The sequence below is a fragment of the Leucopleurus acutus genome, assembly GCF_964270905.1.
Source record: "Leucopleurus acutus genome assembly, chromosome: 4".
NCBI lineage: Eukaryota > Metazoa > Chordata > Mammalia > Artiodactyla > Delphinidae > Leucopleurus > Leucopleurus acutus.
This window is the reverse complement of record NC_139146.1, coordinates 121241027-121254732: the sequence shown is the minus strand read 5'-3', so window position 1 is coordinate 121254732 and position 13706 is coordinate 121241027. Positions and strand designations below refer to the sequence as shown.

The following is a 13706-nucleotide window of genomic DNA, read 5'->3' as shown; positions in this document are numbered from 1 at the left end:
CCAGAAGAAGAAGAGAAAAAGAAAGGGACACAGAAAATATTTGAAGAGATTATAGTTGAAACTTCCCTAATATGGGAAAGGAAATAGTTAATCAAGTCCAGGAAGCACAGAGTCCCATACAGGATAAATCCAAGGAGAAACACGCCAAGACACGTATTAATCAAATTGTCAAAAATTAAATACAAAGAAAACATATTAAAAACAGCAAGGAAAAAACAACAAATAACACACAAGGGAATCCCATAAGGTTAACAGCTGATCTCTCAGCAGAAACTCTGCAAGCCAGAAGGGAGTGACAGGACATATTCAAAGTGACAAAGGAGAAAAACCTACAACCAAGATTACTCTACCCAGCAAGGATCTCATTCAGATTTGATGGAGAAATTAAAACCTTTACAGACAAGCAAAAGCTGAGAGAGTTCAGCATCACCAAACCAGCTTTACAACAAATGCTAAAGGACCTTCTCTAGGCAAGAAACACAAGAGAAGGAAAAGACCTACAATAACAAACCCAAAACAATTAAGAAAATGGGAATAGGAACATACATATTGACAATTACCTTAAATGTAAAAGGATTAAATGCTCACACCAAAAGACACAGACTGCCTGAATGGATACAAAAACAAGACCCATATATATACTGTCTATAAGAGACCCACTTCAGACCTAGGGACACATACAGACTGAATGTGAGGGGATGGAAAAAGATATTCCATGCAAATGGACCAAAAGAAAGCTGGAGTAGCAATACTCATATCAGACAAAATAGACTTTAAAATAAAGACTATTAGAAGAGACAAAGAAGGACACTACATAATAATCAAGGGATCGATCCAAGAAGAAGATATAACAATTGTAAATATTTATGCACCCAACATAGGATCCCCTCAATACATAAGGCAAATACTAACAGCCATAAAACGGGAAATCGACAGTAACACATTCATAGTAGGGGACTTTAACACCCCACTTTCACCAGTGGACAGATCATCCAAAATGAAAATAAATAAAGAAACACAAGCTTTAAATGATACATTAAACAAGATGGACTTAATTGATATTTATAGGACACTCCATCCAAAAACAACAGAATACACATTTTCCTCAAGTGCTCATGGAACATTCTCCAGGATAGATCATATCTTGGGTCACAAATCAAGCCTTGGTAAATTTAAGAAAATTGAAATTCTATCAAGTATCTTTTCCGACCACAACGCTATGAGACTAGATATCAATTACAGGAAAAGATCTGTAAAAAAATACAAACACGTGGAGGCTAAACAATACACTACTTAATAATGAAATGATCACTGAAGAAATCAAAAAATACCTAGAAACAAATGACAGTGGAGACACGACGACCCAAAACCTATGGGATGCAGCAAAAGCAGTTCTAAGAGGGAAGTTTATAGCAACACAATCCTACCTTAAGAAATAGGAAACATCTCGAACAAACAACCTAAACATGCACCTCAAGCAATTAGAGAAAGAAGAACAAAAAAACCCCAAAGCTAGCAGAAGGAAAGAAATCATAAAAATCAGATCAGAAATAAATGAAAAAGAAATGAAGGAAACGATAGCAAAGATCAATAAAACTAAAAGCTGGTTCTTTGAGAAGATAAACAAAATTGATAAACCATTAGCCAGACTCATCAAGAAAAAAAAGGGAGAAGACTCAAATCCATAGAATTAGAAGTGAAAAAGGAGAAGTAACAACTGACACTGCAGAAATACAAAAGATCATAAGAGATTACTACAAGCAACTCTATGCCAATAAAATGGACAATCTGGAAGAAATGGACAAATTCTTAGAAATGCACAACCTGCCAAGACTGAATCAGGAAGGAATAGCAAATCTGAACAGACCAATCACAAGCACTGAAATTGAAACTGTGATTAAAAAATCTTCCAACAAACAAAAGCCCAGGACCAGATGGCTTCACAGGCAAATTCTATCAAACATTTAGAGGAGCTAAAACCTAACCTTCTCAAACTCTTCCAAAATATAGCAGAGGGAGGAACACTCCCAAACTCCTTCTACGAGGCCACCATCACCGTGATACCAAAACCAGACAAGGATGTCACAAAGGAAGAAAACTACAGGCCATTATCACTGATGAACATAGATGCAAAACTCCTCAACAAAATTATAGCAAACAGAATCCAACAGCACATTAAAAGGATCATACACCATGATCAAGTGGGGTTTATTCCAGGAATGCAAGGATTCTTCAATATACGCAAATCAATCAGTGTAATACACCATATTAACAAATTGAAGGAGAAAAACCATATGGTCATCTCAATAGATGCAGAGAAAGCTTTTGACAAAATTCAACACCCATTTAGGATAAAAACCCTGCAGAAAGTAAGCATAGAGGGAACTTTCCTCAACATAATAGAGGCCATATATGAGAAACCCACAGCAAACATCGTCCTCATTGGTGAAAAACTGAAAGCATATCCACTAATATCAGGAACAAGACTAGGTTGCCCCTCTCACCACTCGTATTCAACATAGTTTTGGAAGTTTTGGCCACAGCAATCAGAGAAGAAAAGGAAATAAAAGGAATCCAAATCAGAAAAGAAGAAGTAAAACTGTCACTGTTGCAGATGACATGATACTATACATAGAGAATCCTAAAGATGCTATGAGAAAACTACTAGAGCTAATCAATGAATTTGGTAAAGTTGCAGGATACAAAATTAATGCACAGAAATCTCTGGCATTCCTATACACTAATGATGAAAAATCTGAAAGTGAAATCAAGAAAACACTCACATTTACCATTGCAACAAAAAGAATAAAATAGCTAGGAATAAAACTACCTAAGGAGACAAAAGACTTCTATGCAAAAAATTACAAGACACTGATGAAAGAAATTAAAGATCATACAAATAGATGGAAAGATATACCATGTTCTTGGATTGGAAGAATAAACATTGTGAAAATGACTCTACTACCCAAAGCAATCTACAGATTCAATGCAATCCCTATTAAACTACCACTGGCATTTTTCACAGAAGTAGAACAAAAAATTTCACAATTTGTATGGAAACATAAAAGACCCCGAATAGCCAAGGCAATCTTGAGAACGAAAAACGGAGCTGGAGGAATCAGGCTCCCTGACTTCAGACTATACTACAAAGCTACAGTAATCAAGACAGTATGGTACTGGCACAAAAACAGAAAGATAGATCAATGGAACAGGACAGAAAGCCCAGATATAAACCCACGCACATATGGTCACCGTATCTTTGATAAAGGAGGCAGGAATGTACAGTGGAGAAAGGCCAGCCTCTTCAATAAGTGGTGCCGGGAAAACTGGACAGATACATGTAAAAGTATGAGATTAGATCACTCCCTAACACCATACACAAAAATAAGCTCAAAATGGATTAAAGACCTAAATGTAAGGCCAGAAACTATCAAACTCTTAGAGGAAAACATAGGCAGAACACTTTATGACATAAATCACAGCAAGATCCTTTTTGACCCATCTCCTAGAGAAATGGAAATAAAAACAAAAATAAACAAATGGGACCTAATGAAACTTCAAAACTTTTGCACAGCAAAGGAAACCATAAACAAGACCAAAAGACAGTCCTCAGAATGGGAGAAAATATTTGCAAATGAAGCAACTGACAAGGGATTAATCTCCAAAATTTAGAAGCAGCTCATGCAGCTCAATAAGAAAAAAACAAGCAACCCAATCCAAAAATGGGCAGAAGACCTAAATAGACATTTCTCCAAAGAAGATATACAGACTCCCAACAAACACATGAAAGAATGCTCAACATCATTAATCATTAGAGAAATGCAAATCAAAACTACAATGAGATATCATCTCACACCGGTCAGAATGGCCATCATCAAAAAATCTAGAAACAATAAATGCTGGAGAGGGTGTGGAGAAAAGGGAACACTCTTGCACTGCTAGTGGGAAGGTGAATTGGTACAGCCACTATGGAGAACAGTATGGAGGTTCCTTAAAAAACTACAAATAGAACTACCATATGACCCAGCAATCCCACTACTGGGCATATACCCTGAGAAAACCATAATTCAAAAAGAGTCATGTACCAAAATGTTCATTGCAGCTCTATTTACAATAGCCAGGAGATGGAAACAGCCTAAGTGTCCATCATTGGATGAATGGATAAAGAAGATGTGGCAAATATATACAATGGAATATTACTCAGCCATAAAAAGAAACGAAATTGAGATATTTGTAATGAGGTTGATGGACCTAGAGTCTGTCATACAGCGTGAAGTAAGTTGGAAAGAGAAAGACAAATGCAGTATGGTAATACATATATATGGAATTTAAGGAAAAAAATGTCATGAAGAACCTAGGGGTAAGACAGTAATAAAAACACAGACCTACTAGAAAATGGACTTGAGGATATGGGGAGGGGGAAAGGTCAGCTGTGACAAAGTGAGGGAGTGGCATGGACATATATACACTACCAAACGTAAAATAGATAGCTAGTGGGAAGCAGCCGCATAGCACAGGGATATCAGCTCGGTGCTTTGTGACCACCTAGAGAGATGGGATAGGGAGGGTGGGAGGGAGGGAGACGCAAGAGGGAAGAGATATGGGAACATATGTATATGTATAACTGATTCACTTTGTTATACAGCAGAAACTAACACACCATTGTAAAGCAATTATACTCCAATAAAGATGTGAAAAAAAAGAGTGAAGCCACAAAGCATAAGACCTGTTTAATAATCACTGACTACAACTTGTGACTCTGAAAGAGAGGAGTTGAAATATGGTTGGAATCAGACTCTGGAGAGGTTTTCTATGTTTTGTTAAGGAATCTGTACTTAACTGAGTAAGTGGGCCCATGAAGTTCAAACTGGCATTGTTCAAAGGTCAACCATATGTCAAAAATTTAAATGCACATACTTTTTGATTTCACAATTTTACTATTAGGAAATTATTAGGTTAATTTTTGAACCTATATGCATTGATTATGGGAAATGATATTCATTGCAAATTCTGAATTCTCCAAAGTTCCCTATCTAAATTATCACAGCTTGCTACACACAATATATATAGTTGTTCCAAAATTTCTTTTCATAGCCTTGACAATGAAATTAGATCTTCTGATGTTAATGGCATTACCATCCTCAGACTGGATATTCCTATCATAAACATTTCCATCTTCCTTGTTTCATGAAATCAACTGTCGAAACTCTGTCAGGTTTGCTTCCACTATAACCCCACTATCCTCACCTCTATAGTTCCAAGGCACTGCACGATTTTTAGATCTTTCCCGTAGATTATTAAAGTGTCCCAGTCAGATTCTTACATAATCTTTTATCTCACCTAGTTATCCACTTTCATCAAACTTACCCTCTGAAATAACAACTTATATCATATCACTCTCCTAAAAATATGCCCCAGAAGAAAGTCTCAAGTTCTGGCATTCAAAGTGTTCTTCATTCTGACCTATAGTCTCCCCTTAACCACAGCCTTCCAGGTAGCTAATGCTACAGCCCAGCCAGCCCTGCTACTGCCCTGACCAAACATTCCTCTATCACAGTGGACAATTTCCTACCCCTTAGCATTACACATCATAGCAACCCTGAGGGGAATCCCTACTTCTACCTATTTTCAATTTTCTAAATTCTACTCACTCTTTGTAGCTCAACACAAATGCTACCTTCTCTGCGGTATCATTCTAAATTAGAAATTGCTTCTCTTCGAAACTTTCAAACTACTTTATCCCTCTATATAGCATTCATTTCAATTTGCCTTATATTATAGATATACATATATGTATATATATAGAATCATTAACAAATTTTTAAAATATTTTCCACATATGAGAAAGTGTTGACATAAAATACAAAGACTGAAAAATAAATCTTAAAATTCTTTAAGCATCTTAGAAAAACACACAAAAAAGGCTATAAATGTACTAGAAGATCTATTTAATTAATAAAAAAACATTAACCAGACAGTTGCTACTGTAAAAACATCAAGTTGACAAATAATAAGAGAGAGAGAAAGAGAAGGAAAGAGAGAAGGAAGGAGGGAAGTAGGAAAGAAGTGAGGGAGGGAGGGAAGGGAGGGGGGAAGGAAGGAAGGAGGGAGGGAGGGAGGGAGGGAGGAAGGGAGGGAGGAAGGAAGGAAGGAAGGAAGGAAGGAAGGAAGGAAGGAAGGAAGGTCCAGTTATTTTTGTATCTTCCTCCCAAGCACAGTGTTTTATACAGAGCAGGCATTTAATAAGTATTTTAAAACATGAATTAATAATGGCTCACATTTTTTTCATATTTTTTCTTAGATCCACACATTTTTATAAAACTAGTTTGAATTTTTAAATATGAACTTCTTGGAATACATGATCATTTTATTTTTTAATTGAAGTATAATTACTGTACAATATTACATAAGTTACAGGTGTACAATACAGTGATTCACAATTTTCAAAGGTTAGGCTCCATTTATAGTTATTATAAAATATTTGGCTATATTCCTCATGTTGTAGCCTACTTTATACCTAATAGTTTGCACCTCTTACTCCCCTCTCCCTTTCCCTCTCCCCACTGGTAACTATCAATTTGTTCTCTATATCTGTGAGTTTGATTCTTTTTTGTTATATTCACTAATTTGTTGTACTTTTTAGATTCCACACATAAGTGATTACATGATCATTTTAAATTCAATGGATGTTTTTCAGAGGGTTGAAGGTAGCCCAGTGTCTACTTTTCCTACCCCCACCAAAACAAAAAACAAAATAAAGCAAAAAAGACTTAATGTTACCTTTTCAACATCGGAGAGAGAAGTTAGTGATTGATTTTGAAGAACCTCTGGTGCAGTGAATGCTCGAAGATCCTGACTGGAAATATTTTCATCTGTAAATGACACGCTACCAGATGGCAGCAATAGCAGAGACCATGGAGAAATGATGAAGCCAAGGGCAGCAGGATCAGCTATGCTTACTGGTTTGTAACCATACAGAATGAAAAGAAAAAAGAAAGATAAATGCTTAAAATTAAGTGATTACAGATCACATAAATGAATACCCCAGCATATTCATATATATGTGCAGTTACATACACCAAATCAACATGCTACAAAATGAGAGTGGGTTTCATACACCTAATACTGCTAGCATTATTAACAACAATGCCTTGATTTGGCTTAGTCTTTCAAACTTAGACTAGATGGCAGATCTTAGAAATAGAGAACTTTCATTGTCAGTCATGAGACTATACTTGGTTCAAATACTTATCACAGTGATAAAGAGATATGAATAAGAATCAACAGTTCTTACATTTTGTTGAGTGGAGGGTGGTTCATGGATTCCTTTGAGGATTTGGTAAAAACTGTGGTTGAGAGACCATTTCAAGAAAACTGCCCATAAATATAAAATCCTGTAAACAAAAGGTGTTTGGGGACTTCCCTGGTGCTGCAGTGGTAAAGAATCTGCCTGCCAATGCAGGGGACATGGGTTTGAGCCCTGGTCCGGGAATATCCCACATGCCATGGAGCAACTAAGCCACAACTACTGAGCCTGCACTCTAGGGCCTGCAAGCCACAACTACTGAGCCCGTGTGCCCAGAGCCCATGCTCCACAACAGTAGAAGCCACTGCAATGAGAAGCCCGTGCACCGCAACGAAGAGTAGCCCCCACTCGCCGCAACTAGAGAAAGCCCGCGTGCAGCAATGAAGACCCAAGGCAGCAAGCAAGCAATCAAGCAATCAATCAATCAATCAATCTATATATATATATATATATATATATATATATATGTATATATATGTGTTCATGGATCTCCTTAGAGCCTGTTTATGGACCCCAGGTTAACATTCTCTGATTTAGACTACAGTGTTCTGAAACTGATAGAAAATAATTCCTTTGAAAATTCATCAGATTTAGAATTAGTTTCCAACTACAATGAAAGTCTCTCTTTTTTTTTAAAGAAGATGTTGGGGGTAGGAGTTTGTTAATTAATTAATTTATTTTTGCTGTGTTGGGTCTTCGTTTCTGTGTGAGGGCTTTCTCTAGTTGTGGCAAGCGGGGGCCACTCTTCATCGTGGTGCGCGGGCCTCTCACTATCGCGGCCTCTCTTCTGCGGAGCACAGGCTCCAGACGCGCAGGCTCAGTAGTTGTGGCTCATGGGCCTAGTTGCTCCGCGGCAGGCGGGATCCTCCCAGACCAGGGCTCGAACCCGTGTCCCCTGCATTCGCAGGCAGACTCTCAACCACTGCGCCACCAGGGAAGCCCGAAAGTCTCCTTTTTGCATCAAGATATATATAGTCTTGTATGCATTTATTCATTATTTCAGTAGAATTTCAGGCAGCTCTGTGCTACCAAATGTGATCAATGTGGGCTCTAATTTTGCTATGTTTTGATGTTTGTCTTTATGGGTGCCTAAGAGCTCAGTTTAAGAGTATAAAAAAAAAGTCCTTAGATTTCAGCAGGCCTCCTCTAAAAGTAAAGCTATACATTGGGCTCAACAATACAGACTTATTAGAAGGAATATTATTTGACCTCCCATTTCAAAAGGAAATTAAATAGGTTTGAAGGTAAATGTTAAATAAAACTGAGTTACAGATGCAAGAAATCTCTATAGGAAGGTCACAGAAGGCCGTTGCCCACCAATGCCATGCTTATTCAATCTGAATGTGTTACACTGCTCTCTAAGTCAAATCGTAAGAAACTGACAGAAGTCTATAGAATAGTTTATCAAACATACAGTATCTATGCTTTCCTAAAAACAACTTTCATTAGAAGTGAATCATCCATCCTTTCTGACTTTTTAACCTCTACCTATGGTCAAGATTCTGATCATCAGAATTTGACTTACACTGATAAAAAAGTAAACTATTAAAATTCATTTCTCCTTTGAAGAGTAAAAAGCCAACTGTACGTCCTCCTGTATTCTTATGAATTTGAAACATGTCTTTAACAATTGTGTCAAGGAAGAAAAATGTGTTTGAATGCATCTTTAATCAGTCAGCATATCTTATGTGGCCCTGAGGCCGAGTTACAGACTAGTGGTCCTCACATTCCTACTCAACCACACATCAGGTTGCTAAGAACATGACTCAAAATTCTCATGGCAAAATATGTTTCAATGAATCATCATAGCTGTTAAGCTTAGGTATACTATTGCCTTTCACAGCCACTTTACACACTGTCTTTTACTTGAGATTTTTCTTGTTTCTTGAGGTAGGATTTTATTGCTATAAACTTCCCTCTAGGTTTGGGTCATTGTGTTTTCATTGTCATTTGTTTCTAGGTATTTTTTAATTTCCTCTTTGATTTCTTCAGTGATCTCTTGGTTACTGAGTAGTGTATTGTTTAGCCTCCATGTGTTTGTAGTTTTTAGTTTTTTTCCTGTAATTGATATCTACTCTCATAGCGCTGTGGTCAGAAAAGATACATGGTACGATTTCAATTTTTTAAAATTTACCAAGGCTTGATTTGTGACCCAAGGTATGATCTATGACCCAAGGTATGATCTATCCTGGAGAATGTTTCATAAGCACTTGAGAAAAAAGTATATTCTGTTGTTTTTGGATGGAATGTCCTATAAATATCCGTTAAGTCCATCTTGTTTAATGTGTCATTTAAAGCTTGTATTTCCTTATTTATTTTCATTTTGGATGATCTGTCCACTGGTGAAAGTGGGGTGTTAAAGTCCCCTACTATGACTGTGTTACTGTCGATTTCCCCTTTTATGGCTGTTAGCATTTGCCTTATGTTTTGAGGTGCTCCTGTGTTGAGTGCGTAAATATTTACAATTGTTGTATCTTCTTCTTGGATTGATCCCTTGATCATTATGTAGTGTCCTTCTTTGTCTCTTGTAATAGTCTTTATTTTAAAATCTATTTTGTCTGATATGAGAATTGCTACTCCAGCTTCCTTTGATTTCCATTTGCATGGAATATCTTTTTCAATCCCCTCACTTTCATACGGTAAGTGTCCCTAGGTCTCAAGTGGGTCTCTTGTAGACACCATATACATGGGTCTTGTGTTTGTATCCATTCAGCCAGTCTATATCATTTGGTTGGAGCATTTAATCCATTTACATTTAAGGTAATTATCAATATGTATGCTCCTATTACCATTTTCTTAATTGTTTCAGGATTGTTTTTGTAGGTCTTTTCCTTCTCTTGTGTTTCCTGCCTAGAGAAGTTCCTTTAGCATTTGTTGTAAAGCTGGCTTGGTGGTACTGAATTCTCTTAGATTTTGCTTGTCTGTAAAGGTTTTAATTTCTCTGTCAAATCTGAATGAGATCCTTGCTGGGTAGAGTAATCTTGGTTGTAGGTTTTTCCCTTTCATCACTTTAAATATGTCCTGCCAGTCCCTTCTGGCTTGCAGAGTTTCTGCAGAAAGATCAGCTGTTAAACTTATGGGGATTCCCTTGTACGTTATTGTTGCTTTTCCCTTGCTGCTTTTAATATTTTTTCTTTGTATTTAATTTTTGATAGTTTGATTAATATGTGTCTTGGCGTGCTTCTCCTTGGATTTATCCTGTATGGGACTCTCTGTGCTTCCTGGACTTGATTTACTATCTCCTTTCCCATATTAGGGAAGTTTTCAACTATAATCTCTTCAAATATTTTCTCAGTCCCTTTCTTTTTCTCTTCTTCTTCTGGAACCCCAATAATTCGAACGTTGGTGCGTTTATTGCTGCCCCAGAGGTCTCTGAGACTGCCCTCAATTCTTTTCATTCTTCTTTCTTTATTCTGCTCTGCAGTAGTTATTTCCACTATTTTATGTTCAAGCTCACTTATCCATTCTTCTGCCTCAGTTATTCTGTTACTGATTCCTTCTAGAGAATTTTTAATTTCATTTACTGTGTTGTTCATCATTGTCTGTTTGCTCTTTAGCTCTTCTAGGTCCTTGTTAAACCTTTCTTGTATTTTCTGCATTCCATTTCTAAGATTTTGGATCATCTTTACTATCATTACTCTGAATTCTTTTTCAGGTAGATTGCCTATTTCCTCTTCATTAGTTTGGTCTGGTGGGTTTTTACCTTGCTCCTTCATCTGCTGCGTATTTCTCTGTCTTCTCATTTTGCTTAACTTACTGTGTTTGGGGTCTCCTTTTCGCAGGCTGCAGGTTTGTAGTTCCTGTTGTTTTTGGTGTCTTCCTCCAGTGGGTGAGGTTGGTTCAGTGGGTTGTGTAAGCATCTTGGTGGAGGGGACTGGTGCCTGTGTTCTGGTGGATGAGGCTGGATCCTGTCTTTCTGGTGGGCAGAACCACATCCGGTGGTGTGTTTTGGGGTGTCTGTGACCTTATTATGATTTTAGGCAGCCTCTCTGCTAATGGGTGAGGTTGTGTTCCTGTCTTGCTAGTTGTTTGGCATGGGGTGTCCAGCACTGGAGCTTGCTGGTCATTGACTGCAGCTGGGTCTTAGCGTTGAGATGGAGATCTCTGGGAGAGCTCTCACCAACTGATATTACATGGGGCCTGGAGGTCTCTGGTAGTCCAACGTCCTGAACTCGGCTCTCCTACCTCAGAGGCTCAGTCCTGACACCCAGCCGGAGCACCAAGACCCTGTCAGCCTCACAGCCAGGTACGTGGGGATTTTCTTGCCTTTTGGGAAGTCTGAGGTCTTCTGCCAGCATTCAGTAGATGTTCTGTAGGAGTTGTTCTACACGCAGATATATTTTTGATGTATCTGTGGGGAGGAAGGTGATCTCCACATCTTACTCCTCCGCCATCTTGAAGATCCTCCCCCGCACTGTCTTTTAAAAGCTTCTTCTTGGGTATCTCATGCACAAATACCACAGAATCGGGGCTTCCCTGGTGGCGCAGTGGTTAAGAATCCACCTGCCAATGCAGGGGACACGGGTTCGAGCCCTGGTCCGGAATATCCCACATGCTGCGGAGCAACGAAGCCCATGCGCCACAACTACTGAGCCTGTGCTCTAGAGCCTGCGGGCCACTACTACTAAAGCCCACACACCTAGAGCCTCTGCTCTGCAACAAGAGAAGCCACTGCAATGAGAAGCCCACGCACCGCAACGAAGAGTAGCCCCCGCTCGCCACAACTAGAGAAAGCCCGCGCGCAGCAACAAAGACCCAACACAGCCAAAAATAAAAATAAAATAAAATTTAAAAATTTACAAATACCACAGAATCCAGCCAGAGAAGAACTCAAACAAGGCAGAAGAATATTTTCTTTGCCAAAAGATGCTATTCAAAATATTGAGATTTCACATGCCATGGACATAATAAAATAATCTATAATCAATTCTTTTCAAATTAGTAACTAAACGAAACAAACACTAGGAGACCAATTCAGAAGGCAATGCACTAATATCTGTTATGAGATGATGATGGCCTGGAACCACAGTGGTAGTGAGAACCTGTTGGAATGTAAGTGTATCTAGAGGTAGTGACAACAAAATTTCCTGACAGACTGGATGTGGAATGAGAGAAAGAGGGGAATCAGGATGACTCCAAGAGTTTGGTCTCAGGAACAGGAAGGATGGAGTGTCATCAACTGAGAGTAAGAAGACTGTAGGAATAGCATAGGTTGCTGACGTAGGGGCTGGGAGATAGTGGTAGTAATTAGAACTGTACTTTGGGACCTATTAAATTTAAGATATCTGTTAGATATTCAAATGGCGGTGTCAAATATGCAGTTGGATCTCAAGTTAGGGAGAAAGGCCTGAATTGGGGAGTTACTGGTCTAATAGATGGTACTGAAATCCTTGTAACTGGATGAGATGACCAAAAAGTGAGTTAAAATAGAAAAGAAATCAAGGACATTGGACAGTGCTGTGGGGTACTCCAACTTTAAGACCAATTGCTCCTTCTCAGTCTTTTCTTCCAGCTTGCTGAACCTAAGAGAGGAGGATGGGATTCTAACTCTCATGCCTAATTCCTGTCATTCTTATTTGGGGACAGAATTATGATTTCTGGTATATCTGTTACCATTTGAATTTATAAATTATTAGGGATCACAGCTAACACAGAAGCATGAATGCCATCCAGAAGTCTAAATGCTATGTCTTGTCCTGCCATTCTTGGTATTGTTATCCACTCAGACCTGAAAAGAGCTTGCTGCACTCCTCCTCCTTATCCCAGGCGACAGACTGACCCTACCCTCTCCTTGACAGGGTAGCACAGAACAGAAACTGTTGAAGGTGAAAGTAATCTGTAATTGCTTATCACTTTGAAATTAAGAGGTTTACTCACTTATCAGCACAATGAAGATCAGCAAAACTAATACTCTGACAAGAACTGTATCTTTCAACTTTTGCTTTATACAATAGGTTTTTGTTTCTTTGTTTTTACTGAACATCTAAAGTATACCCGTATTTTAGGTACTATATATTTAAACATAATATTCTCAAAATTACAAGTCATTTGCCCATAGAGTCCATAGTTTTATTGGGGAGATAAAATGTATTCATAAATAAATACAAGATAAAAAGTATAAGGTATTTAAAAGACAATACAAAAGGAAATTCAGAGGAAATTACTTCAGTTACAATGAAGAGAGAATTAATTTTTTAAATATATGTGGTCCTTTAAGACGAGTAAGATTTGACCATGGTTAAGAGGGAGATTCCAAAGAGAAGAAACAGCCAAAGCAAAGGCATATGGTCAGGAAATTATTAAGTTTGTACAAGGAATAAACTCCAAGAATTTGGAGCACAAGAATGGTAGACAGCAGTGAGAAACAGAATTACCGACGTGGTCATATTTTTACTTGTTA

The 13706-nt window shown here is 38.0% G+C and overlaps 1 protein-coding gene across 1 annotated transcript in view; it reads right to left on the bottom strand.

The window, feature by feature from the left end:
• PTPN13 (protein tyrosine phosphatase non-receptor type 13) overlaps positions 1-13706 on the bottom strand; it is a gene marked incomplete at its 5' end in the record, with an annotated part of 176769 nt that overhangs the window by 143485 nt on the left and 19578 nt on the right. Inside the window, one exon of the mRNA XM_082838934.1 lies at positions 6781-6959. Within this exon, the coding sequence (XP_082695060.1) occupies positions 6781-6959 (179 nt within the window). The remainder of the gene's footprint in view (positions 1-6780; positions 6960-13706) is intronic.